Below are 26,959 nucleotides of genomic sequence, written 5' to 3'. Positions count from 1 at the left end.
TAACTTAACTGGTAAGAATAACAAAAATAATACACTCTCTGAAAATAAGTAGAATATAAAATGCATAAATTGGTTAAAAAACAGTGTAACTATATAAATATGTCCTCACAATTTGTTACATCTTATTGATTCTTCAATATAGGCATTACACCATTCTAGGTGATGTGATAAACAAGACATTATAGATCTTACATTGTACCATGGGGAGAAATGGTTATTAATAAAACAATTGTAGAACTGTATTATTTAATTGTACAGTTGCATTATTTAATTATAATTATCATAAATTCTTTGATGGAGAGGAAATCAGAATCAGATCTAAGAAGACTTCAGCATTCCAAGAATGATGTCAAATGACCCCCTTCATGGTGGATTATGCACTTATTTACTATGAGATATATTTCTTCTCCCAGAGATTCCTTGTTGTGTATCAGTTGTAGATTTTTGGTTTGATGTAAGGGTCTATATGTATATGAGATTGTTTTAGGCTGTTGTTCTCTTAATTACAAGTTCATCTCCAGTGTTCTGCATTTGTACCCACCTCTTCTCATGATTTCTGATTTTGGTGGTATAATTGTGCATGGATGATTTCGTATCTTTACTGTATATATACCTTTACTATATATGGTGAGCCTTATCATTTGTGGAATTTTTGTTTCTTGTTGCTGTCTTTTCTTTTCTGCCTAGAGAAGTTCCTTTAGTATTTGTTGTAAGGCTGGTTTAGTATTGCTGAATTCTCTCAACTTTTGCTTATCTGTGAAGGTTTTTTTTTTTTTTCTTTTTGGCTTTTTGGCTTTTTGCTATTTCTTTGGGCCGCTCTCGCTGCATATGGAGGTTCCCAGGCTAGGGGTCCAATCGGAGCTGTAGCCGCCGGCCTACGCCAGAGCCACAGCAATGCGGGATCCGAGCCGCGTCTGCAACCTACACCACAGCTCATGGCAACGCCGGATCGTTAACCCACTGAGCAAGGGCAGGGACCGAACCGCAACCTCATGGTTCCTAGTCGGATTCGTTAACCACTGTGCCACGAGGGGAACTCCCTCTGTGAAGGTTTTGATTTCTCCTTCAAATCTGAATGAGAGCCTTGCTGGGTAAAGTAATCTTGGTTGGAGGTGTTTTCCTTTCATCACATTAAGTATATCATGCCACTCCCTTCTGGCCTGCAGAGTTTCTGTTGGAAAAAATCTGTCGATAACCTTGATAACCTTATCGGGATTCCCTTGTATGTTACTTGTGTCTTTTCCCTAGATGCTTTCAAGATTTTCTCTTTGTCTTTAATTTTCGTTAGTTTGATTAATATGTGTCTCAGTGTATTCCTCCTTGGGTTTTTTTTTATGTGGTACTCGTTGTGCTTCCTGGATTTGAGTGAGTGGTTCCTTTCCCATGTTAGGGTATTATCTCTTGGAATATTTTTTCTGTCCCCTTCTCTCTCTCTTCTTCTGGCACCCCTATAATATGGATGTTGGTGCGTTTCACGTGTCCCAGAGTTCTCTGAGATGCTCTTCATTTGTTTTCAATCTTTTTTCTCTTTTCTGTTCTGCATCTGTAATTTCTACTAATCTGTCCTCCACCTTGCTTATTTGTTCTTCTGCCTCCTGTATTCTGCTGTTGGCTGCTTCTAGTGAATTTTTTATTTCAGTTATTGTATTTTGCATCTCTTCTTGTTTAAGTTTTATATGTTGTATCTCTTTGGTCAGTGTTTCCTGTAAGTTAGCCACCTCTGCCTCCAGTTTATTCTTTTTCCTGGAGGCTGAGAATCTCCTCCTTGCTTAGCTGTTTTTCTGGGGTTTTTCCTTTCTCTCTCATCTGAGTTATAGTTCTCTGTCTGTTCTTTTTTTTTTCTTTCTGCTATTTCTTTGGGCCACTCTCGTGGCATATGGAGCTTCCCAGGCTAGGGGTCAAATCGGAGCTGTAGCCACTGGCCTACGCCAGAGCCATAGCAATGCGGGATCCAAGCCGCGTCTGCAACCTACACCACAGCTCATGGCACCACCGGATCCTTAACCCACTGAGCAAGGGCAGGGATCGAACCCGAAACCTCATGGTTCCTAGTCGGATTTGTTAACCACTGCGCCATGACAGGAACTCCTGTCTTTTCATTTTTATAGGTTTTTGGTGTGGTGACCCTTTTACAGATAATTGAGTTGTAGCCTCTCTTACTTCCGGTGTCTGCCCCCCTTGTGGCTTGCTGAAGGCTTCCTGATGGGAGGGGCTGATGCCTGCCCACTGGTAGGTGGAGCTGATTCTAATCCCTCTGGTGGGTGGGGCTTAGTCTCTGGATGGGATTAGAGGCATCTATGTGCCTGAGGGGTCTTTAGGTAGTCTGTTTACTGAGGGGCGGGGCTGTGATCCCACCTGAGTTGTTGTTTGCCCTGGGGCTTCTCAGCAGCTGGCTGACGGGTGGGGCCCGATTTTCCCAAAATGGCCACCTCCAGAGAAAGGCAGCTGCTGAATATTCCCGAGAGCTTTGCTTCCAATGTCCTTCCCTCACAACAAGCCACATTCACCCCTGTTTTCCCAGGATGTCCTCCAAGAACTGCGGTCAGGTTTGACTCAGATTCCCACGGAGACCTCTCTCTGCCCTCGGATCCAGTGCACATGAACGTCTGTGTGGGCCTTTTAAGAATGGAGTCTCCGTTTCCCCCAGTCCTGTGGAGCTCCTGTGCACAAGCCCCACTGGCCTTCAATGCCAGGTGCTCCAGGGGCTCTTTCTCCCAGTGCCAGATCCCAGCACGTGAGGGTTTGATGTGGGGCTCAGAACTCTTACTCCTGTAGGTGAGTCTCTGTGAACCAGTTAGTTTTCAGTCTGTGGAGCTTCCCACCTGGGAGGTATGGGGTTGTTTATATCATGAAATCGCCCCTCCTACCTCTTGATGTGGCCTCCTCTTTTTCTTCTGGAGTAGGGTGTCTTTTTTAAGGTTTCCGGTCCATTTGAGTGGAGATTGCTCAGCTTTTCGTTGTGAATTTTGTTGTTTTTAGGAGAGAAGTTGAGCTCCAGTCCTTTTCTTCCTCACATAGATTCTTATGTCGTTGAACAACATGATAGTGTCCTTAATAGTACTTTTATTTTTTATTTATTTATTTAAAAAAAATTTTTTTTTGTCTTTTGTCTTTTTTGTTGATGTTGTTGCTATTTCTTGGGCCGCTCCCGTGGCATATGGAGGTTCCCAGGCCAGGGGTTGAATCGGAGCTGTAGCCACCGGCCTACGCCAGAGCCATAGCAACGCGGGATCCCAGCCGCGTCTGCAACCTACACCACAGCTCACGGCAATGCCGGATCGCCAACCCACTGAGCAAGGGCAGGGACCGAACCCGCAACCTCATGGTTCCTAGTCGGATTTGTTAACCACTGCGCCACGACGGGAACTCCCTTAATAGTACTTTTAAAGCTAATAAACAAATGTTTTTCATGTGAAGATTTCTTACATTGACCCCTGAGAACAAATGAAGCTACAGTTTTAAAAGGTTTCTTAGTGAAGACATTAAAATTCTTTTTCTAATCTTTTTTTTTCCTTTGGAGCTGCACCTGTGACACACAGCAGTTCCTAGGCCAGGGATTGAACCCACACCCCAACAGTGATCAAATTCACTAGGCCACCAGGGAACTCAAGTAAAGACATTTTTATAAAAAGCTAAACGAATACAGTTCAGGCGCCAACATGTTTAGGACGCTTCACTTGAAATACCAGTAGAATTTGGAAAACCAGAGGAAAATTTTGTTCTTTTTCCCTTAGTTATCAACTGTCACAAGGGGTTTTTAACAAAAATTGGCAATGTGTAGCTTTGCAGATATTCTTTTTGATTTAGAGAGAGCCATATGCTCTGTGTTTTACAAGTTGTATTTATTTTTAAACATTATTAACTGCTATTTAACAATATTAAAGGAAATCTGTGCTAAATACCAGATTGCTGGTAGCAAGTTGAAATTCCATTAACCAAAATTCAGAATCTTGCTTTGCACAGAGGAGAAAACATCCCAGTTCTGCATGTATGACACTGGATTTACCCGTTTTAGATTAGAATTTGATCTTTCAAGCATCTGTTCATATCTGCTTGGCCTTTCCCAGTGACACTGTAAGAGTCAACGTTAAAGGTATTTCTGCGGGTTGACTTCGAACCTGGAGCTGGGAGCACCTAAGTGACTCCAGGGCAGAAGGGGAGGGCTTCACAGAGGAGGTGCCACTGGAGAGGGTTCTTGCAAGAGGCTGAGGTGATTGCTGGGAGGACATTCCCCATGAATCAGGCACAGAAGCAGAGGCCATGGGGCACGAGAGAGCACAATATTTCCCGAAAATGAAGGGTCCTTTGTTTTGTTGGAGTATGAGTATTATGGGATAGGAAAATGGTAGCTGATGAAGTTGGAATGGTAGCCATGGGCCAGACGATGAAGGATCTCATGTATCTTTTATTCATTCACTCATTGAGCAAGTGTTTATTGAACAGCTACTACACACCAGGCCCAGTTCTCGGCACTTGGCACTCAGCAGTGAACAGAACAGAGAAAAATCACTGCACATATAGACCTTACGTTCTAGTGGGAGGAGACAGATAATAAATAATAGTAAAACATACATATGTAAATGCACAAAGAATATTAGTGATAAATAATAGGAAGAAAATTTGGCAGGGGCAAGAATGAGGGTGGGTGTGTGCACGTTAAGGTGGTCATTAAGAAAGCTGTCATTAAGAAGGTGGTCATTAAGAAGGCGGCATTGGAGTTCCCGTCGTGGCGCAGTGGTTAACGAATACGACTAGGAACCATGCGGTTGCAGGTTCGATCCCTGCCCTTGCTCTGTGGGTTAAGGATCTGGCATTGCCGTGAGCTGTGGTGTAGGTTGCAGACGTGGTTCAGATCCCACATTGCTGTGACTCTGGTGTAGGCCAGTAGTTACAGCTCCGATTAGACCCCTAGCCTGGGAACCTCCATATGCTGCAGGAACGGCCCTAGAAAAGGCAAAAAGACAAAGGGGGGGGGGGCAGCATTGATGTTCCATTATGGCTGAGCGTAAGGAACCTGACTAGTATCCTTAAGGACGTGGGTTCGATCCCTGGCCTCGCACAGTGGGTTAAGGATCCAGTGTTGTCGTGAGCGGTGGTATAGGTCACAGATGTGGCTCGGATCTGGCATTGCTGTGGCTGTGGTGTAGGCCAGTAGCTGCGGCTCCTATTCGACCCCTAGCTTGGGAACTTTCATATGCTGCAGGTTCGGCCCTAACAAGAAAAAGAAGATTTGAACAGTTCTGTGGAAGCCAAATTGGAGAGCTGAGACAAGGAGCCGGCCCAGTTTCCCAAGCTCCCATCCCTAAGAATAAAGACAGAGACCTCATAAGGAATGTAGCCCTGTGGCTAAGGGCCCTGTTGAGCCGGTCGTTAACCCTGCTCAACTTCTTGACAAGGGATAGGAATTGCAAAGATTTACACATTAGGAAATTCCTTTGTAAACCTGCCAAGGAAGCAAAAGTGAAGGATTGTGATCGGGCTTATTTCAGAGGCAGCCTGCAGAGCAGGTAACCGCCGATCCCTACCTTGTGCAGGGCACTGTCTGGAGGGCTGTGTGGCCCAGTTAATCCCTATACGGCCCTAAGGGGTTGTGTCTCCAATTCACAGATGCGGAAACAGCGCGGGGAGGTTAAGCATTGGGCTGTGCCCCCTCTTGAGAGTCTCCACCATGACCCTTCCCTCTGAAGGCTCTCCCTGGGAGATTCAGAATTTTCCGGTCATCTCTAAATGTAAAGGTTAAAAAGGTCACCTATTTCCCTTGTGAACCCTTGTGCTGATGACCTCACTGCTGGGTAGGTGTGCATTATTTCAATGCCTGACTTGCCAGAGATAGAAATTCGTCTAAGGAACTTACATAGGTGTGAGTGGAATTGCAGGGAATTGAAACGTGCAGGGGAAGAAGTGAGTGTGTGTGTCTGTATTTGTGCGTGTGTGCAGTGCATGTGTGTATGTGTGTATGTGTATGTGTGTAGGTACATGTTTGTGTGTGTGTGTGTACATGCATGTGTGCACATGCAGAATGATTTAGAAGGAGTGGCCAGACCTGTTGGCTCAGATGACGCCATCTGCTCACGAGGGCCACCCGCTCTGTACCTCCCTCATCCTGGCATTGGCCTGGGTCTCCGCTGCTGTAGGTGGCTTCTTTGCCCAGCCAGGAGGGCTGCCCACAAGCAGCTTCAGAGCCAACCGTCTCTGTAGTCCCCTGACTCCAAAGGAGGTAGAAGTGTCTTCCTGAGCAGCCTCAGCAGAAATGAGCCAGGAGGACTCTGATGGTTTCAGCCCCAGGGCCCATCCCTGGGTCTGGGGGTGCAGGGCAGTCCTTGGCTCTGGGGTGTTTCTCCCCAGTCTCTGCCATTACCTTCACATGACACTCGCCCTGCACGTCGGTATCCAGGTTTCCCCTTTGAAGGATCCCAGTCTTTGGATCAAGCGCCCATCCGACTGCAGTATGACCTCATCATGACCTCCTCGTGCATCTGCAACAAACCTGTTCCCAAATAAGGTCACATTCTGAGGTGCTGGGGGCTAGGACTTCAATATATGAATGGTGGCAAGGGTGGCGGTGATTGGGAGACACAGGTCAACCCATGACAAGTGACAACAACACACAATTGAAAATAGACAATAGGGAGTTCCCGTCGTGGCTCAGTGGTTACTGAATCCAACTAGGAACCATGAGGTTGTGGGTTCGATCCCTGGCCTCGCTCAGTGGGTTAAGGATCCAGGGTTGCCTTGAGCTGTGGTGTAGGTCACACAGCTCAGATCCCAGCATTGCTGTGGCTCTGGCATAGACCCGGCAGCTACAGCTCAGATTCGACCCCTAGCCTGGAAACCTCCAAATGCCACAGGTGCTGTCCTAGAAAAGACAGAAAAAAAAAAAAAAGACAATAGAAGTTTCATTTTATTGAGCTCTTCCCTACATGACAGATTCTCAGCTCGGCATTTTGTTTTATTAACTCATTGAATCCTTTTTGCCCCATTTTTAAGTTGAGGAAGCCAAAGCTAAGAGAGGGTTCTCAGATTTAAACTGAAGTCTGCTTGCTTTCAGAGCCCATGCTTTCTCCTGTATAAGTCAGTGCTCTATTTGGGGGCGGGGGGGGGGGGGGTAGGGGGACATCAGGAAGGAGCCATACAAGTTCACTTCCTCCAAATTGAAATGCTAACATAGGTAATAGATGCATTACAAAGTCGTGCTGAAGTTCCTTGCAAAGAAGCCTCCTTTAAAGGACCCGCAGATGACAGTCCCTGAGGGCGCCCCCCCAGAGGCATGTGAGGTCTGTGCCTCTGGGGCAGGGAATGCCAGGGAACTCTTGGCTTTGTCCACCCGGCTCATCCCCGGAAGCCCACTGCATCCCTACCAACGCCCAGCAACTGGCCAGTGAGGCAGTCTCTCCCTTTGTGCTTCCCACTTCTCATTCTGAATTTAGATCAGGGTGAAGTGTAGAGAGAAGGAAATGAGCCAGAAAATAGAAAATTAATACTTGGTAGAGTCGTCATATTTTAAAATTAATTTATAGGCAATGTCAGATAACCAGAGTTAAATCATTTTATCAGCAGGCTGCTCGTGGATTTAAAAATTGGCATCCATCATTGTAAATCAGGTCTCAGGAGGCCCAGGCAATGGTCTCTAGGGAAGAGGGTTGACACAGGGTGAGCAGAAATGTAAATACTTGATTAGCTGTGTCCTTTCCTTTCACACAAAACCTAAAATATTTCTACATCCTGTCGAGTGGTCACAGTAGGTTAAATAGTAACAGGAGGGAAAGAGCTCTTCCAGCTTGTGCTTAGCCTACTTTTAATAGTCCTCTAACTCCCCATCCGTCCCAGGAGGCTGTCACATGAGAGGGGGCGTTCCTGGCTCAGGGTCCTAGGGGTGAGCAGCCTGTTGGTCAGGGTCGATTGCCCCAGCCGGTTGATGTCACATTTCTGACACGTGCCTGGGCACCGGGGCACCCACGGTCTTCCCACATTTATCCCGGGAAGCCCTCCCTGGATTCAAGCCCCGCCTCTCACCTCTTATCGTTGCAGCTCTTTGTCGAGGGCGCGTGGTGAGGGTCCCCAAGGGGAGCCTGGTGCGGGTGGAGGGCACCGAGCTGGTCATCCCCTGCAACGTCAGTGACTACGACGGCCCCAGCGAGCAAAACTTCGACTGGAGCTTCTCGGCCCCGGGGAGCAGCTTCGTGGAGCTCGCCAGCACCTGGGAGGCGGGCTTCCCCGCCCAGCTGTACCGAGAGCGCCTGCAGAGAGGTGACATCGTGCTGCGGCGCACGGCCAACGACGCCGTGGAGCTGCACATAAAAAACATCCAGCCCTCCGACCAAGGCCACTACAAGTGTTCCACCCCCAGCACGGACGCCACCGTCCAGGGCAACTATGAGGATACAGTGCAGGTTAAAGGTACGTCGGCGTGGGGGATTGCTGGGCGGGGGCACCAGACCTTGCCCCTCACCTGTGGGTGACTGTGTCAGGAAACTTAGCTCCTCTGGGGCTCTGTCCCCTCCTCTGCCCAATGGAGGAACGGTATCTCACCTGATTAAAGGCAGAGGATGGGCCAGCTGGCCTCTGAGGGCCTGTCTTCTTCACTCCATTGCTATTCTGAGCCATCGTGTGGCTGGGGAGTGGGAGGCAGTGTGGTGACACCTCTGGCTCTGAGCTGGGTCACCTGCACTCAGTCCCATGGCCAGCTCTAACTTGTCAGTTCTGGGGCAGTGGGCATGTCCCAGGCCTCAGCTTCCTCCTCTGGAAAACGATACCTCGCATAAAGGTCACGAGGACAAGGTAAGTTAGCGCGTAAGGCCTCGGAGCAGTGCCGTAGTCAGCAGTCGGCAAGGTTAGGGACGAGAAGGGAACGGTCACGGTGATGCGGTTCGGGTTTATGGGGACAACAGACACTTCAAAGCTCAAGTCTTTCTTCCTTCACGATTTAAGCACGCGCTTGTTCTAGAAGTGGTATCGGTCATCTGTAGCGAAAGAATGATACGGTTAGTGCAAGCTTGTTGGCCTGGCTGTGCGACGAATCACACTTTTTATATATCTGGAATGTTTAGCTACGTTTTGTTTTTTCATTTTCCAAGTTCTGTTCGATTTACTTATCCATTCAATTCTCAACCCAATGAAGATGAGAAGGCAGGGTATTTCCCTAATTTACACGCAAGGAAATAAAGAACATAGGTTAATTGCTTGCCTAAAATCACACAGCTAATTAGTAAATGGGCAAGAACAAACAATTTTAATTTGGAGCTAGAAAATTAGAAACATTATTAGCGTTGTTATTATTATTCCTTAATTATGCATTTATTTGTATCCTGCCTTGTTCCAAAAAGAATTATGCCAGGGTAGTGGAATATTTAATGATCAAACAAGTAGAAGATGTACATGAGGATATAAAAAGAGGGAGTTGGTGTTCCTTTGTGGCTCAGCAGTGTAAGGATCTGGTGCCACTGCTGTGGCTCTGGTTGCTACTGTGGCACAGGTTTGATTCTGACCTGAGACCTTCCACATGCCGCAGATGCAGCCAAAAAAAATAAAAGAAAAAAATAAACGTAGGAAGTGGGGGTTGATTCAGGCATTCATTCCATCTGTAATGACACGAACCACGTTACTCTTCTCTCATTGGACTCACAAGGGGATAAAATATCCATGTCCGTTATGCAGGTATTGAAACATCAACTCTGCCTCTTCCGTCACCTCTTCTCTTTCCTATAGAAAATTCAAATACATTTTTTGGAAAAACGTCCTATAAGACATTCTTGCCCTGGAGGTAAAAATGCATGGCTTTTAGCATCCCCTCCCTCATACATGCTGCACCTCTGTTAGGTTAGATGCACCTTTGTCTCCCTGTGCCATTCTCATCTTGAGGAGCTGGATGCAGCAGGAGGAACCCCCCACCCCTCAAGTATCTTTCTGTTTCTTCTCAAGTCTTTGGAAGGTGGGAGCAGAAGGCAGGAGGAAGGAGAAGCTTTCTTGGGTCAGGAAAGCAGATGGATGGCCATGAAAGAGACTGGCCGCCTGCCCAGGTGGAGCCTCTAGTGGCTGCCATGCATGTCCAGGGTCTCTCTGGCCTTCAGCTTCATGGTTCTTGGAACTGTCTCTTCAGGCCCTGAGAGGTAACTGGTCTTGGGAACTGAGTCATGTTAGCTGGGCTCAGACTGATGTATATAGTAGAAGATCATTATATTCATTTGCAGTAAAGATGGGTCTTTGGGGAGTTCCCGTCGTGGCTCAGTGGTTAACAAACCTGACTGGTGTCCATTAAGATGCGGGTTCGATCCATAGCCTTGCTCAGTGGGTTAAGGATCCAGTGTTGTCATGAGGTGCGGTGTAGGTCCCAGACACAGCTCGGATCTGGCGTTGCTGTGGCTGCGGTGTAGGCCTGGAGTTACAGCTCCGATTAGACCCCTAGCCTGGGAATCTCCATGTGCCTTAGGTACAGCCCTAAAGAGAAAAAGACAAAAAAAAAAAAAAAAAAAGATGGGTCTTTGGCTTATGTCTTTCTAAACGAATAGCAGTTTTTTTCTGTTACCTAGAGCTGGTCCCTTCTCAAGGACACTGAGCTTGTTTCTGAGTGTAGAGTGGTAGGAAAAACCAAGATGATGATGAATGGCCATCTTTGGGGATTCCCTTGTCCAGCCCCTAGGCAAGCCTAAGCCATTGTCCCTGCCCTTTGGTAGTGGCCTCCTGGTTGGTTTTATCACATTCGCTTCGCTTCCTCGGCTGCAGTCACCTATACTTCCCTGACCTCTGGCCCCCTTTTTCTAGAGGAGAGAAAAACCCAGCCTTTTCCCAGTAGCCGAGGCTTCAGTTTTCCTTGATAGGTTCCTAACCTGCAGGTAGATACCTACCCCCTCCCCCCAGTCATTCTTAGGCATTTCCCAGGCCTCAAGGCACAGGAGGCTGCCCTGTGCTTTTATGCTCTATGGATTATGCTGCTCTAATTCCTAGAAGATTCCCCAGACTCCCTACTCCAGCCGGTGTCCTAACACAGGAATGTAGGACAGTGATAGCTGGTTATCGCATTGTGATTGCTCAGTGCCAGGCACTGCCCTGGGCACCTTCCTTCATCATTGGCTGATCTCTCAGGCAGCTCCCTGACATAGGTCCAGGTGGCATCCCTTTTTAGAGATGAGGAGACTGAGGCAGGGAGGAGTCAAGTGACTCGTTTCTGAGTGGTGGAAGTGCGACTCCAAGGCACAGCTGCCCCAAGAGTTTCCACCACCCAGATGGAGCAGGGGATCTTATCCGTGCCGCCTCTCTTTGCAAGTCAGGAAGTCCGTGGAGATCATAGATGGAGCACGGTGGGCATTAGAACGCAGAGGAGAGGAGGACCTCATCCCGCAGGCCCCGGAGCGGGGCGGGCCCTTGCTCGGTGGTCGGGGGTGGCAGTGTGCTGATGGCTCTGCTTTCTCCCCGCAGTGCTGCCTGATGCCTTGCGCGTGGCCGCCGGCCCGCAGCCCTCCCCGGGCCCCAGCCTGCGTGAGGGCGAGCCCTTCGAGCTGCGCTGCTCGGCCTCCACCGCATCGCCGCTGCACACGCACCTGGCGCTGCTGTGGGAGGTGCGGCGCGGCCCCGCGCGGCGGAGCATCCTCTCTCTGACCCACGAGGGCAGGTTCCGGCCCGGCCCCGGCTACGAGCAGCGCTACCGCATTGGGGATGTGCGCCTGGACACCGTGGGGAGCGACGGGTACCGCCTCTCCGTGTCCCAGGCTCTGTCCTCCGACCAGGGCTCCTACCGCTGCATTGTCAGCGAGTGGATTGGAGAGCAGGGTAACTGGCAAGAAATTCAAGAAAAAGCCGTGGACGTGGCCACCGTGGTGATCCAGCCAACAGGTGAGCTCCTGGAAATGATGTTTTAGACGGTGTCTTATTTTCTGATCAATGCGGTGTAAAGAACTAGGCGGGAGCCTCATCATTTTCTGACAAGATTTCTGCTCCTCTGGGAGGCCTCCTGCGAAGGAGTGAGGGAGTTGGGGGGTGTTGATGGTTTGGGGAGGAAGCATTTGTTTTGTGCCAAATGTGATAGTTTTGCCTTGCAGCTGCTTTTTATCTGGATTCATAGCCACGGGAAGCTGCAGGTTACATGAGATACTAAGACAATTTTGTGACTGAAAAATAAAGTCCTTTTATGTGCCAGGACGAGGTCCAGCCTGGTGCTTAGAGGGGCTTTGGGCTGGTGCTCCGCTGGCTTCATTTTGTTTGGTGTTTCCTAAATCTCTGGATCTGCCCTTTCCCGCAGCTGTTGGGAACGTCTCACCCATTCCATAAACCTATCATCTGACTTGGGTCCTCTAGGCTTGCCTTTCAGGTCCCCCTCAGAAGTGACATCCCCTTGTATGTGAAGCCTTCCCTAGGGCTGGGCGTCTTCTTATCTCCTGTACCCCAGAAGCATCTGGGATCTGCAGAAAGCTGTTATCTGTGAACCAGCCTTTTAAAAAAACAACAAGCAAAAACCTTACCCCTACTAGAGGAATAATTGAGAAAATACAGAATGCATTTTAGTATTTTTTTTAATTTTTATTTTTTAGATTCCCCATAGAAGTGAAAACATACAATATTTGTCTTTCTCTGTCTGATTTATTTCCCTAAGCGCAATACCCTCCAGGGCCATTCGTGTTGTTGCAAATGGCTAAATTTCATTCTTCTTTATGGTTGAGTAATAATCCATTGTACATACACACCACATCTTCTTTATCCATTCTTCTGTGGATGGATACTTAGGTTGCTTCCATATCTTGGCTATTGTAAATAATGCCACTATGAACATTGTCCATCGTTAGCTTCTTAACGCTTTTTTTTTTTTTTTTTTTTAACCAATGGCCGCACCCACGGCATCTGGAAGTTCCCAGGCCAGGGATTGAAGCTGAACTGCAGCTGTGGCAGTGCCAAATCCTTCAACCCACTGCTCTAGGCTGGGGATTGAACCTGCACATCCACAGGGACCCGAGCCACTGCAGTTGGATTCTTAACCCACTGTGCCACAGTGGGAACTTCCTTAAGTATTCTTATCATATTATTATTTTTTTTTTTGTCTTTTTGCTATTTCTTTGGGCCGCTCCCTCGGCATATGGAGGTTCCCAGGCTAGGGGTCAAATCGGAGCTGTAGCCACTGGCCTACGCCAGAGCCACAGCAACACGGGATCCAAGCCGCATCTGCAACCTACACCACAGCTCATGGCAACGCCGGATGGTTAACCCACTGAGCAAGGGCAGGGACCGAACCCGCAACCTCATGGTTCCTAGTCGGATTCGTTAACCACTGCACCACGACGGGAACTCCCCTTATCATATTATTATGTTAAATGGCACAAAAGCTACTTTAATGATAGGGCTGTGTCACTCAGGGGGCAGTATTTCTCCCCCCCCTCCCGTGTTAGGAGTGGTCTGCTTGATGCAGATCTTGGTATCTCATTTATGGCTTCAGTTATACCTGGTAGGAGAAAGCCTGCATGCACCACTGCAGGTTTGTCTAAGAACTGGTTCTTTGTTTTTCCTTCAGTGCTTCATTTCTATCCCATCAGTGAGCCCCTAAATCCCATAGAACATGTGGGAACTATGCTTAGTGGTGTGACAAGATATTTAGTCATTTGCAGAGAGAAAACAAGTGAATTATACTGTTAGGAGTTCCCATCGTGGCTCAGTGGAAACAAATCCGACTAGGAAACATGAGGTTACGGGTTCGATCCCTGGCCTTGCTCAGTGGGTTAAGGGTCCAGCGTTTCCGTGAGTTGTGGTGTAGGTCGCAGATCTGGCATTGCTGTGGCTCTGGTGTAGGACAGCAGCTACAGCTCTGATTAGACTCTAGCCTGGGAACCTCCACATGCCATGGGTGTGGCCCTAAAAGGACAAGACAAAAAAAAAAAGTGTTTCTGGCAATATTTCTAAATCTAAGAGTCTGTTTTCTCCATGCATACTGCCACAGCAGCACACTGCCCACTCCTTTCCTTAGCTGGCTCCCTCCTGAGCTGTTTGTACCCCCAGTGGTGGTGGCTGGCGTAGAGCAACCCCAGCAGTATTCCAGACTCTCTGACCATGGCTTTTATGTCAGGTGGTTCAAACAACAGCACAGGCTCAAGGCAGCAGTTTCCATACTGACTCCTCTTGAAAAATAGCCTCGTATTACTTTTGTCCCTTTAAAGGGATGGAGGAGGGAGAGAATTTGGAAGAAGGTGGGTGGAGGTGAGAAATTAGTTTCAATTTCTTTTTCTAATACTATGCCCACCTCATTTTCTGTCTTCATCAAGGTGGATCTTGAACTTGGCCTGAACACTTGTTTGAAATGTCATCAGGCTTTGGAAAGATTCATGTGAAAGTCATTTACTCCGAGGAGCCTGGGCTCTGGGGTTGGGTCTTTTCTGAACTGGGTGCCAGCCTTTGTGGCTGAGCTGACCCAGGACCACAGTTGATGCAGGGTGACTCCTGCTGGATGATCAGGACCTTGCGTCCCTTGAATCCCCTGGGAGGTGCCGGCTATTTGTCATCTAAGCAGTTGTTCCCAGAGCATTGCCACGTGTTGAATGTTTTTCTACTCTGATTACAGATGTTCAACTTCTCTTCAAAAGTCCCCTGAATAAAGTAAAATATTTCCATGTGAAGCGCTCTGACGGGGGACTGCTGAAACTGGCTCTCCCTCAAGATAGTGACACCAAATATTTCAGTGTCTCTTCTAAATATAGTCTACTTTACATTATCCATGCTAATGAGAGAGGGCAGTGGCGTGGCTTATCCAGAAATCATTGTTTGGTTTTATTTTTTTTTTAAATAAAAAAACTTTTTATTGAGGTATATAGCTGATTTACAATGTCGTGTTAATTTCTGCTGCACAGCAAACCGATTCCGTTATATGTATGTATTCTTTTCCATTATGGTTTATCATAGGACATTGAATATTTTTGTGTTTTGGTTTTAGAATACGTGCCTTATTCTAGATTTTAAGGTGGGTATGTGGAACAGAATGAATGATACTGTAAGGGCACTGCATTTTGAAGACTTGACTCTTTGGGCACATTGTCTGGTTTCACTTTCCCAGTCATTCTCTTTAGGATTCCCCCCTTCCCCTCTCCCCCAGAAGATGGCTTCACCCGCACTTCCTACCCTCCAGCTTCTGGCCCCCAACCGACTATATATACGCGCCAGAGCTGAGCTGTCTTTTCTCTGAAAGTCTCCCAAGTCCTATCGTGCATATGGAGAAAGTATAATGTTAGCTTTGTGATGTTCAGCAGGCTTGTTTTCAAATGGTAGCATATGGGATAATAGCATTACACTGAGGAGCAGAGTCTCTGCAGGCAGGCAGCCCAGATTTGAATCCTAGCTCTGCCACATACTAGCTGTGTGACCTTGACAAGTTACTTAACTTCTCTGTGCTTCCATTGCCTCAGCAGTAAAGTGGAGATGATACTAGTACTACCTCGTGGGGTTGTTTTGAAGGCGTAATTTATAAAGCACTCAGAACAGTATATAGGAAGCATATATCTAAGTGCTGGCTGCTGTTAGTGTTAATGAAATAAAAAGAAATATGGTATGCTTCATTAATTTATTCCATATGTTTCTCAAGCACTTAAAACTGTACAGAGCAACCTAAATGTCCATCGGCAGAGGAGTAGATAAAGACGATGTGGTACATATACACAATGGAATTTTACTCAGTCATTAAAAGGAAAGAAGTAATGGCATTTGCAGTTACAGGGATGGACCTGGAAATTACCATGCTAAGTGAAGTCAGTCAGACCATGAGACAGCAACATCAAATGCTATCACTTACACGTGGAATCTAAAAACAGGACACAATGAACTTCTTTGCAGAGCAGATACTGACTCACAGACTTTGAAAAACTTCTGGTTTCCAAAGGAGACAGTTTGGGGGGTGGGGGGATGGGCTGGGGGTTTGGGATGGAAATGCTACAAAATTGGGTTGTGACGCTCCTTGTACAGCTATAAATGTAATAAAATTCATTGAGGAATTAAAAAAACTGTACAAAGCCTTCTAACTTGAATGTCGTAAATAGGAAGGTCGAAGGAGATGAAGGAGATGATCCGGGTTGGGGGTGGAGGGGGGCAAACATAATGGAGAGTCTCTAAAAGCCCTTGCTTTTCATATTCCAGTTCTCCAGGTAACTGTGGCCAGGAATGTGTCTGTGGCCGAAGGGAAGTTGCTGGACCTGAGCTGCAACATCACAACAGACCGAGTGGATGACGTGCGGCCCGAGGTGACATGGTACTTCAGCAGGACGCCGGACAGCACCTTACCCGGCCCCCACGTGCTAGCACGGCTGGACCGTGATTCCCTGGTACACAGCTCTCCCCACGTGGCCCTGAGTCACATGGATACACGCTCCTACCATTTACTGGTTCGAGATGTTAGCAGAGAAAATGCTGGCTACTACTTCTGCCACGTGGCGCTCTGGACACCCGGGCACAACAGGACCTGGCACAAGGTGGCTGAGGCTATGTCGGCCCCAGCTGGGGTGGCTGTGACCTGGCTAGGTGAGTGGTTTGGAGGATGGCTCTTCACCTCTTGGGCTTAATCCTCTCTCTGGGATATGGAGAGGAGCCAGAGAGCGGTGCGCTTTGCGTTACTTGGGGGTTCTTGATATCAGGACAAGTATACTTTCGCCTGGCTAGATCCCAAGCTGGGGGCGAAGGCAAAACTGGCTGAAATCGAACCTGGCAGGCAAGGGAAGTGTTTAGATACGGTGCCCTCAGTGGTCTCAATATGCTCATGGGAGAGGATATGGTTTCCTTTCGTGGTCGAGATTTGCAGGGTCGGGGGCCCGGCTCCGTGGCTCATTGAAATGGATCTTTGTTGGAAGCAGAAGACTGCCAGTCCTCCTTTCCTCTTCCTAGACTCCTAGGTTCTCTCTGGCAGGAGCTGGTGCTTTTCTAAAGGCTACAGAAGAAAAAGAATTCCTTCAGTTAATGGAACACATTTTTTTTTTTTTCACTGAATGCCCTGGAATCCCAAAGTGATTGATGTTTTTCTCCCAGATATCAATTATGTTAGGAGCCTTCCTGTTTCCCCTTTTCTGGTGAGCTCTCTCCCCACATCTGGTTCCCGTGGAGGTGCAGAGTGGCCCTCAACCGTTGCCCACCTTGCCACCCATGTTAGGGCTACTTGTCATATACGTGAAGGTCATTGTCATATCCTCTCCTTTTTTTCCATTCTCATCTTCCCCATCTGCTGTTTACCTGAATGCTTGCCTTCCAGGGCTGACTTTCCCTAATTTTCTTGCTATCTGATAATGAACTGCAAGTGAGCTTCAGCAGGATGGGGCTGAGTGGAGTGTGGACAGCTTCGCTTCCCACACCCATTACTGCAAAGATGGTGACAGACCTGCTGTTTTGAGCTTGATCTCTCTGCTGTCCCCTGACTGTTCCCAGCCCACGTGAAGGTGTTTGGCATGGCTCTGTTAGGAGATTAGGCTAGGAAGTCATGTCCCCCTTTGTCTAACGCTAAACATCCTCCTGCCGGGAGCCCCGGCTCGTTCTCAGCGCGTCCTTGCCCCTGCATTGAAATCTTCACTCAGGTTAGTGGCACACTCACAGTCCGTGTCTTCCTAAGAAGCCGTTCTTTGGCAAAGAGGAGGGGTTGGTGAGTAGGGACAGAGGGGGCAGGGAGAAGAAGAGTCATAAGCAGACAGTGTGTCCTGTGCAGAACGGGGCGAGGCGGGGTGCTGGTCCTCCCTGGTCGCGGAGGGGTGCTTTGATATCTGCAAAGTGAAAGGCGCGGGGTTTATCTGGAGAGCTTTTATTCCTGCCGTCTGAACCCTGGGCGCGAGCCTCGCTGTGAAGTACTGAACTGGAACAATGGTAGCCCAGCTAGAACTCTCCTTAGCAGCCTTCAAAATAACACAGACGTTGTCAGCAGCAAAAGGAGAGTTTTCATCTCTGGAGCTGAATGTGTCTCGGGGCCCTGATCCTCGGCACATTGTGCGGGACTGTCACATCCCAGCGCGGACTCGGTGCCCCGCCCCCGCCGACAAGGAATCACAGCTCAAGCAGGGCTCTTTCTCTCTCTCTCTCTCTCTTTTTTTTTTTTTTTTTTTTAAAGAAAGTGCTGCCTGCACTCCAATTTGAGGGCCTCTTTGAAGTCCTCCTGCATTGATCCCCGCGTTCCCTGGGGGAGATGCGGGGACTGTCAGGAAACAGGAGGGGGCTCTGGCAGGGAAGGGGCTCTTTTAGCTGGAAGGGATTTGTTGGTGGCTGTGTTCTCCAGAGAGTGGGAAGAAATAAAGAGACTAAATTGTGGGAAAAGGTTCAGTTATTATCCCAGGGATCCAACGCTATTCTTCTAAAAGCCGTCAGTGTGCATTTCCTGGGCTGACCTAAGGCCCCAGACCCCGCACCTCTCTCGGTTCTTTGCACCTAATGAGCACTTGGCGGGATGGGTAGATGAACTGGCACTGACACAGATAGTGTTCAAATAGGTGCATAGGCAAAAAAGAATTGCAGAGAAAGCAATAACGTTCAGCTCAGAATACTCAGATATTTGCCCATGGGGTAAACCTGCCAGGAGTGTGAGTGGTATTTTTCTGTCCTCCCCTTAAATCTCTCCACCTTCCCTGAGCCTGTGACTCACACCATTACAGCTCCCTGGACACTTGTCAGCAGGCGAACCAGGCACGAGGACAGAAGGAGACCTTTCTTATTCTCTGCCCTGCAACCATCAGGTCTGGCTTGACACTGTGTGGTTCTCTCTAGATCTGCAACATGTGTGCGTGTGCATGTGGCTGCCAGTCCTCATGCAGCTTGGGGCCTGTTGGCGAAAACTGAGAAGTGGCAGGACGACAGGTGACCTGCCCAGTCCTCTATTTCTGTCGATCGTCTTATGTCGTGTGACTATGGAATGTTGTTCCAAAAGAGCTCTTGAGGAAGCTGGGTCCCTATGCAGGTGTTACACAAAGTGCTCGGTTTTGCTACTTGGCACATTAAAAATAATAACCACCAGGTACTGAATACCTACTGCGTGCCAGGGACTGGGCCAAGGGCTTTACATTGCCTTAAATATTTGATGCCCACAATAACGTTGAGTGAGAAACCGATTTCTATTTTTCTACAGTTTTGAGGGTCAGGATTTAGGGAAGGATTCAATGGGTTCATCTCTGATGCACATGGTGACATCCGGGACAGCTAGGGCTGAGGCCCCTTCCAGGTGGGTTTCTCATGCACGTCTCACCATGTGCCGGGACAGCTCTCTCTGTCCCCACATGGCATCTCATCCAGGCCCTTTCCATGTGTCTTGGGCTTCCCATGGCACCGTCTTCTCAGGACAGTCCCATTTCTTACCTGGCGGCTGGCTGCCAAGGCCCATGAAGTGCAAGTGCCTGGCCAGTTAAAAGCAATTCCTGGGACTGGCACAGTGCATTTCCACTGTTTTCTATTGGTCAGAACCATCACAGAGCCTGTGCAAGTTCAAGGGGGTAAAGGAAGAGACCTCGACTCTTAGTGGGAGAATAGCGGGGTTACATTGGAAAAAGGCCATGTGAGGTGGGACATGTTAGTGCAGTCATCTTTGGACAGTGGAGTCTATGCAGTGTTTGTTGTTTCGTTTTTTTTTTTTTTCTTTTTCTTTTTCTGGTGGGGGGGCACACCCTCAGCCTGTGGAAGCTCCCAGGCTAGGGGCTGAATTGGAGCTACAGCTGCTGGCCTACACCACAGCTCACAGCAATGCCAGATCCCAGCCCGCCAAGCAAGGCCGGGGATGGACTCCTGCATCCTCATGGATACTAGTCAGATTTGTTTCTGCTGAGCCATGATGGGAACTCCCTATGCAGTAGTTAATGCTTGTTTCTTTTATTTCAAAAGAAATGTTCAGAATGGTTCAGACGGAAGTATAGCCCATGGTCAAGTCTATCTCAAGTATTTTCATCTTAAGTGAAGTCCGTCCCAGGTATTGTCATCCTATGTGAAAACAGTTTTGACTTTGGGAATCAGTTCACTCCTGAAACTCAAGAGCAGAGAGTCCTAAAAGCTAGGGGCATTCTTGTCCTTAGGTGCTTGGGGTTGGTGCCCTGAGTCCATGAGAGGTTGAAGCCGATTGAGGTCTTCTCAAGTTCCTTTGTGTTGACTAGACAGGTCAGGCAGTGATATGAATGGGTCTGTCAAGTCCAAGAGCACTTGTAGCCACTGGGAGGGCTATGATTTTTTAGAGGGTAAGAAAAAGCCTCTTTACTTAGGATGTATGCCCTACTTTTGAAGGGAAAAAGATTTAAGTTGGCTTGCAAAACAAAGTCCAATTTAAAGCAAGAGACATAAAAATAAAATCAAGATCAAAAGGGGTAAAAAAAAATCAAAGAATAGATATTGCAAGATGGTTGGGATGAATTAGTTACTGCATTTGAGTACTGCATTTGCCTCTGAAGTTTTGGAGAGTTGAGGCAAAAAGCGATGTGATTATACAGTTCTCTGATGAAGGAAGACAAAAGAGAGACAAACTTTTTCTTGGCACTGAATTTATCATGTGCTTTTTTATTTAAGGGGCATTGGATAACATAATGGACAGTGCTTTTAACTGTTCTCTTACAAAAGGCTCTAAGTGATTGTTTAAATGGATGTTTCTTATATCCACTCCCTATAAAAGCTGAGGGTATAAATCTTAAGTGTGTGAAGAAGTTTCTGCAAGAAGCTGAGTTACTATGGGGGACAAATGTTGCTTTGTGTTGATCCAATTTAGTATATGGCTAAAACTATAGAGAATCTGGAGGAATGGCTGGTTCATCTGCATATTAAGCCATCTTTCCCTGCTATCAGATGTCTTAAATGAGCCCTTGGCAAGAGTTGGATACTAATCAGTTCATGGTTGAGCGGTCTGCCCGAAGTCCCAGACTTCCGTGGTGTTAATTGGAGAGGGTTCCACAGGCTTCAGATGCGAGAGCCAGAGGAGGCAGAGCTGAGTTCTGCTGTTCAGGCTTAAGCACCTGATTTGCATTCTTCCCCACTCTGGGACCATCCCCTCTTCCAGCAGTGTGCCAGCGAGGAAGGTAATTATTTTTCTTTAAAAGGAGCTGTTAATCTGCTAAGTGTTTGGTAGAGACTTCACAATTCCTTGCCGCCTCTAGAAGATAGGATTTAGAGCTGCAGAGTTTTACAGGCAGCTACGATCAGCTGTCAGTCTGGGATTATCTCTGAAGGCAGAAGAGCTTTGGAGTCCAGCTCCACTACCTTCTAGGCGTGTTATCGCAGGTGTGTTGCTCAAGATGTCTGAACGTGGGTTTTCCCGGCTTCCTGGGATACTGCATCTAAGTGTTTAGCACAGTGCCTGGCACTTCAGTGCTCTGTACGTTTTCGTGGTGGCGGTGGTGACTGGTGTTTTGGAGGCAGAGTCAAAATAGAACATGCCCGTCTTTACCGAGTTCTTAACCAGATAAGACATAAAGGGTATCTTAGGGCTTGGAAAACTAGGAATATGTGTGTCCAAAAAGGGGCTGAACTCACCACCCCTCGCCCCTTTCTTGCCTCCACCCCTAAGTCTGGTAATTCTCTCTTCCTTCTCTGGAGGGAGGGAGTGGGGATGATGGGAAAAAAAAGTGGAACGAATGTGTCACTTTGGACATTCGGGGGAAAAAAAAAAAAAAAAAGGCCTGCCCAGGCAAGATAATAAAACAGACATTATGTGGGGGCACAAGTATACCATTCAATATGTTATCTTGATTGCTCTGAAGTCACTAATGCTGAAGGCAACCTCATAATAATGGTTCTACTTAGTGTGACCCCCACCCCTGTAACAGTTCCTTATTTATAGCCTGTTCTGTGTAAATGTTAAAGAATATTTAATTGTTATATACACATGAGATTGTGGCAGCTCTCTGACAATTAGTCGACTCACCTAGCTGCCGCTAAAGTACCGCCCAGGAATTTTGTTGTGGCACCGTAGGTTAAGGATCCAGTGTTGTCACTACAGTGGCTCAGGTCACTGCCATGGTGTGGATTCTTCCCAGGAACCTCCACAAGCCATGGTCAAGGCCAAAAAAACCAGTCCTGCCCAGTTCAAGAAAATAAAACCGGCATCGACAGACACAAGGGCCTGCCTTCTTTTTCTTCTAACTCCTGTGTGCAGCCTGTTCATCTAATTAACTCTACCCAGTTACCTAAATTTCAAAGAGGGTATTAGAACCTGACCCTCTTATGCACGTTCAGGATTAGGGCCTCAGCTGAATCATCACTCTTGTGTTCTGGGACGTGGCAGGCTTTGAGGAGGCATTGATAGCAGGGTGTGTAATGCAGTTGTGCAATTTGGCCCTGGTGGGAGCCAGGCCATGGAGCCCAAAGCCTCTCCTGTGATTCTGCTCCCACACCCCGTGCAGTCCTCAGTCTTTGAACTTACCTTCTTTGAGCTTTGATTTGATTTGATTTTTTTCATGTAGGAAATGTACGTGAAAATAGTACCTATCCCATAAGGTCGTTCTGAGGATTAAATGGGGATGCAAGGAGAGTGGATACAGCGGTTCCTGTCATAAATGCCGGTTATGCGGATCGTTGTACCTGCCTGATGGAACTGTTGTGAGAGTAAAAAGGGGTGATCTGTGAAAACCCTCAGGTCAGGTCCCAGTCCACAGGAGGCACAAAATATCTGCTATTACAAATTAGCCAATAGTTCTGAAAATTTTTCATTGTTTTGAAAGTTGAAACAAAGGAGTTAAACGACCCATCATCACAAAACAAAGTCTTTCTGAGCGGGGATGGGGGTGGGTTTGCTTTGCAGCAGGCCGCAGCTTTAGGAGGTAGTGTGTATACAAGCAGGCTGTCCTGGGAGCCAGATTAGGGAGCAGATCCTTGGTTGGTTGGTTGATTGGTTTTTGGAGTTCCTGTCGTGGCGCAGCAGAAACAAATTCAACTAGGAACCATGAGGTTGCAGGTTTGATTCCTGGCCTCACTCAGAGGGTTAAGGATCCGGTGTTGCCGTGAGATGTGGTGTAGGTCACAGACTCAGCTCGGACCTGGCATGGCTGTGGCTGTGGCATAGGCTGGCGACAACAGCTCCAATAGGAGCTGCACTGAATCTGTAATTGTCTTAGATAGTATACTCATTTTGACAATAATGATTCTCCAGTTCTAGGACACAGTATATCTTTTCATCATTTGCGTCATCTTTGATTTCTTTTATCAGTGTCTTATAGTTTTTGAAGTACTGGTCTTTTGCCTCCTTAGGTAGGTTTATTCCTAGGAATTTTATTCTTTGCGGTGTGATGGTAAATGGGATTGCTTCCTTAATTTCTGTTCTGATATTTCATTCTTAGCTATAGAAATGCAACAGATTTCTATGTATTAATTTTGTATCCTGCAGCTTTACAGAACTCATTGATGAGCTCTAGTAGCTTTCTGGATGTGCTTTAGGATTGTCTATGTATAGTATCATGTCATATGCAAAGAGTGACAGTTTTACTTCTTCTTTTCCAATTTGGGTCCCTTTTATTTCTTTTTCTTCTCTGATTGCTGTGGCTAGGACTTCCAAAACCATGTTGAATGAAAATGGTGAGAGTGAACAAACTTATCTTGTTGCTGATCTAAGTCCTGGCCTCAGTAGTCTGTGAAAGGGCTTACAATGTAGGTGGGTTGTTTGTTTAATTTACGCAGAAGTAGAAACCACCACCAGCTTCAATGTTTCGCCAATCTTATTTCATCCCTCTTCCCTCCCCTCTACACATAACACACACACACCCACACACCAGCTCTCTTTTTCTCTCCCTCACCCTCTTTTTTTTTCTTGCTGGAAGAATGTAAAACACATCCCAGACATCATGTCATTTTGCCATTAAATACTTTAGTTTGCATCTTTAACTGATAAGCATTTTAAAAACACAACCACCATTACGTTCTTAGATGATTTCCTGATGAGATCAAGCAGAATATAGCAGTAATCAGTAGTGGAATGCTTATGCCGTAAATGAGCATTTTTATGCAAAATATTAAATTTAGTTCAATTCAGCAAGCATACAAGTCTTTTATGTGCAAGGCACTGCATGCATAGCTCATACAGATGAATAAAATAGGAGGTCCCAGACCCTGCAAAGATCCCTATAGAAGTTCCTGAGACCAGACAGACATGTAAGTGAAGTTCAAGGCAATGTTCAAGTAAAACCCTTAGGGAGCAGGGAGCCTGGTGAGTGGTAGGTTCTCTGTGAATGTTTGCTGAATAAGAAGCAGAGAGAGAGAGGTGGGGCAGGCTAGTGAGTTTAAGGAAGCCTTCTTTGTAAGGTTGGAGGGGTGACCTGGGAGAGTCTGTGCGTCATGGACCTTGAGGAACAGGCCCAATCTCTGCCAACAGTTTTTTAAATTGTGCAACAGCAATAAAGGAAGATTTCCACACAGGCACCAAAACAAAGAAACAAGAACCCACGCACACTCCTACCATTCTGACGTGGTGGAATCATGTCTTTTCTAGGAGTATAGGTCTGAAGGCAACCTCCAAGGCTGATGGATGGTTCAAATGACCTTGGCACATCCTTTAAATCATTAGGACTTTCGCTTGTACATTCACAAGAATCCACTTTGTTTGTGTTTGCCTTATGGCCCTCCTCCGCTTGGGGGCCCGAGATTTAGTTTTAACAGAGAACAAGGAGACCAACCAGTCAATGAAGAGATTTTTCTCTTCTGCGAAGCTGGAAGTCCTATGACTAGATGCACATGTGCTGCAACCCCTGTACTCTCCTTTCTCCACGTTTGGATACGCAGATGTAAAGAGATCCATCTGGGGGCAGGGGAGAGAGTAGGGTGGGAGGACCTGTTCAGTCATTGGCCCAGTGCCTTTCTGAGCAGGCGTCCTGGGTGCTAAGGCAGAGGACGTGATGAACGAATGGCGACAGGTGCCACCAGAGTAGAGTCTAGAGTGCATACATAAGGGCAGGGGGTGGCAGGGCTGGACGGAGGGGTTAGACTCAGACTGTACAGGGCCGGCAGGGCCAGGCTGAGGAGCGTGTTCTTAACTCAGGAGATGAGAGGAAAAGCACAGGAGGTTTCCTGAACGGGTGACCTGCTGGTGGACTGAGCTGGAGGTGGGTTGGCAGGTTATTCGAATAGTCTGAGCTGGAGGCAGGGGCCAGGACGAGTCAGTGGTCGTGAGGTTTTCCTATTTATGCACAAATATTTACAGAGCACCTACTGTGTGTGAGGCCTGGAATGGGGGAAACGGAAGCGACCCCGAGGAGGTGGAATTGTGGGACTTAGGCACCATCTGACTGGATCGTGGGAGATGCCACACTTTCCAGAGTGGGGACAGGAGAGTGGACAGTGGGAGTGTTGTACCAGGAGGAGCAGTGGTGGGAAAGTGAGGAGGACAAGCCGGCTGTGTTTGGCGTGAGGTTTTAGCTGTGCATGTGTGTGTGTGTGTGTGTGTTTGCGCGCGCGCGCGCACGTGTGTGCGTGAGTGGTGTGTCTGTGTCCGTCTCTCTGCTCCCCTGCTCTGGCCCCAGCTCTTTTTTAGACTCCAAGTAAACGCTGGCACAGAGCTGTGGCCTTGGCATCTTGACTTGCTGTCTCCGTGGCATCTCAAGAACATATTTGCAGCCCCGTTCACCTCACTACCCCACCCACCTCTGCCAACACACGCCCCCTCCCCAACACACACACACACACACACACACACACACACAAAGATATGCATGCATACACACCTGCACACACACACACTCACAAACCGGGCATCGATCTGAGCACTTGAACATATAGTTTAACTTATTAACCCTCACAATAACTACGCTTTGCGGTAGTTAGTGTTATTCTTCCCATTATCACAAATGAGACAGCAGAGAGGTAAAGCAACCTGCCCAGGGTCACACAGCAAGCCATGGCAGAGCCAGCGTTCAGACACAGTCTGGCTTTCAGACCCCTGGCTCCTCACCACTGCCCTTTACTGCCTCACGGTTTGTTGTTCAGGGTAATGTGGTGACATACACGAAGGGTCCTTGGAATGGAGTCAGGGCTCCCCTAGTGACAGTGACTGCTGCTGCTCCGTGAAGACACTTGATGACATGCTGTTCCCAGTTGGTCCTGACAGGAGTGGTAAGGGCAGTTTGACTGTCCGCACAGCCAGTTCAAGTCTGTCCCTTCCACATCAAATGAACTTAATGGTCCTTGACTGTCCCCAGCTGTTATGCCAAAGTCCGACCTGAGGAAAGGGTCTGAACCCCTGGGCGTGGGGGAGGTTGGGACTACCTTCTGCATGTGATGATATAAACGCATTTCAGGGTCTGCTCCACAGCCAGCAGTTGCTGGAGAGGCGCTGTGTGTCAGCGCTTTGCCCAGGGGCAGCTGGCCCCCCAGCTGTGCATCAGCACATTCATTCACCTGTGAAAGCAGGTGGCAGAGGACGTCCCTGCATCCTCTGGCCCTTCTACAGCCCCGCAGCACTGAGGGCTCGCTCACTGGTGGGCAGAGCCGTGCTCGTTCAGCGTTATGGCCCAGGGTCCAGCCTCGCTTGCCCTTAAATGCTTGTGCAGATGACATTTGAGGGAATTAGGATTTTGCGTTCTTTCCATTTCCTGGCCACTGAATCATTCTTGGGGAAATCATGATGCTATACATTTCATCAGAGGTGTAAATCACAAAAGAACAGTTCCTTGACCTCAGCAGTTTATAATTTGTATGAGTCATGAACAGAAGCAATGTTGAATAAAACTAAACTGTTTGATGGAGGTGACGTGTATATGGTGTTAGCAACTGGAAAGTTCCATTTAGGTACAATTATTTGTCTCTTGGCAGGCATAGTGCTACAGAAGAAAAGTGTAGCCTTTTCTAAAAGTCTTAGCACCGAGGCAGCAAGCATTTACTGAGTGACTGCTGCATACAAGGTGTGTATTTGGAGCTTGAGGACAAGACCTTCAAGCAAGGAGTGCTAGCAGAGTGGGATAACTGCTGTGTAAAAGTGTGATATACATGGCTTATGGGAGCACAGAGAAAGGGTGTCACACTCTGGGGACCCAGGAGGTGGCACTGGAGAATGAGAGCAAGTTTGCAGGGCAGTCAAGAAGAAGCC

The 26,959-nt window shown here is 47.7% G+C and overlaps 1 protein-coding gene across 1 annotated transcript in view; it reads left to right on the top strand.

The window, feature by feature from the left end:
- The window catches only part of PTGFRN (prostaglandin F2 receptor inhibitor), an 84,061-nt gene that overhangs the window by 34,137 nt on the left and 22,965 nt on the right, over positions 1-26,959 (top strand). Inside the window, exons 2-4 of the mRNA XM_047784913.1 lie at positions 8,029-8,397; positions 11,413-11,826; positions 16,096-16,476. Of these exons, the coding sequence (XP_047640869.1) occupies positions 8,029-8,397; positions 11,413-11,826; positions 16,096-16,476 (1,164 nt within the window). The remainder of the gene's footprint in view (positions 1-8,028; positions 8,398-11,412; positions 11,827-16,095; positions 16,477-26,959) is intronic.

Source organism: Phacochoerus africanus, chromosome 6 (assembly GCF_016906955.1).
Source record: "Phacochoerus africanus isolate WHEZ1 chromosome 6, ROS_Pafr_v1, whole genome shotgun sequence".
NCBI classification, from domain to species: domain Eukaryota; kingdom Metazoa; phylum Chordata; class Mammalia; order Artiodactyla; family Suidae; genus Phacochoerus; species Phacochoerus africanus.
Note: the sequence above shows the minus strand (reverse complement) of the source record. Positions and strands in the feature narration are given on the sequence as shown.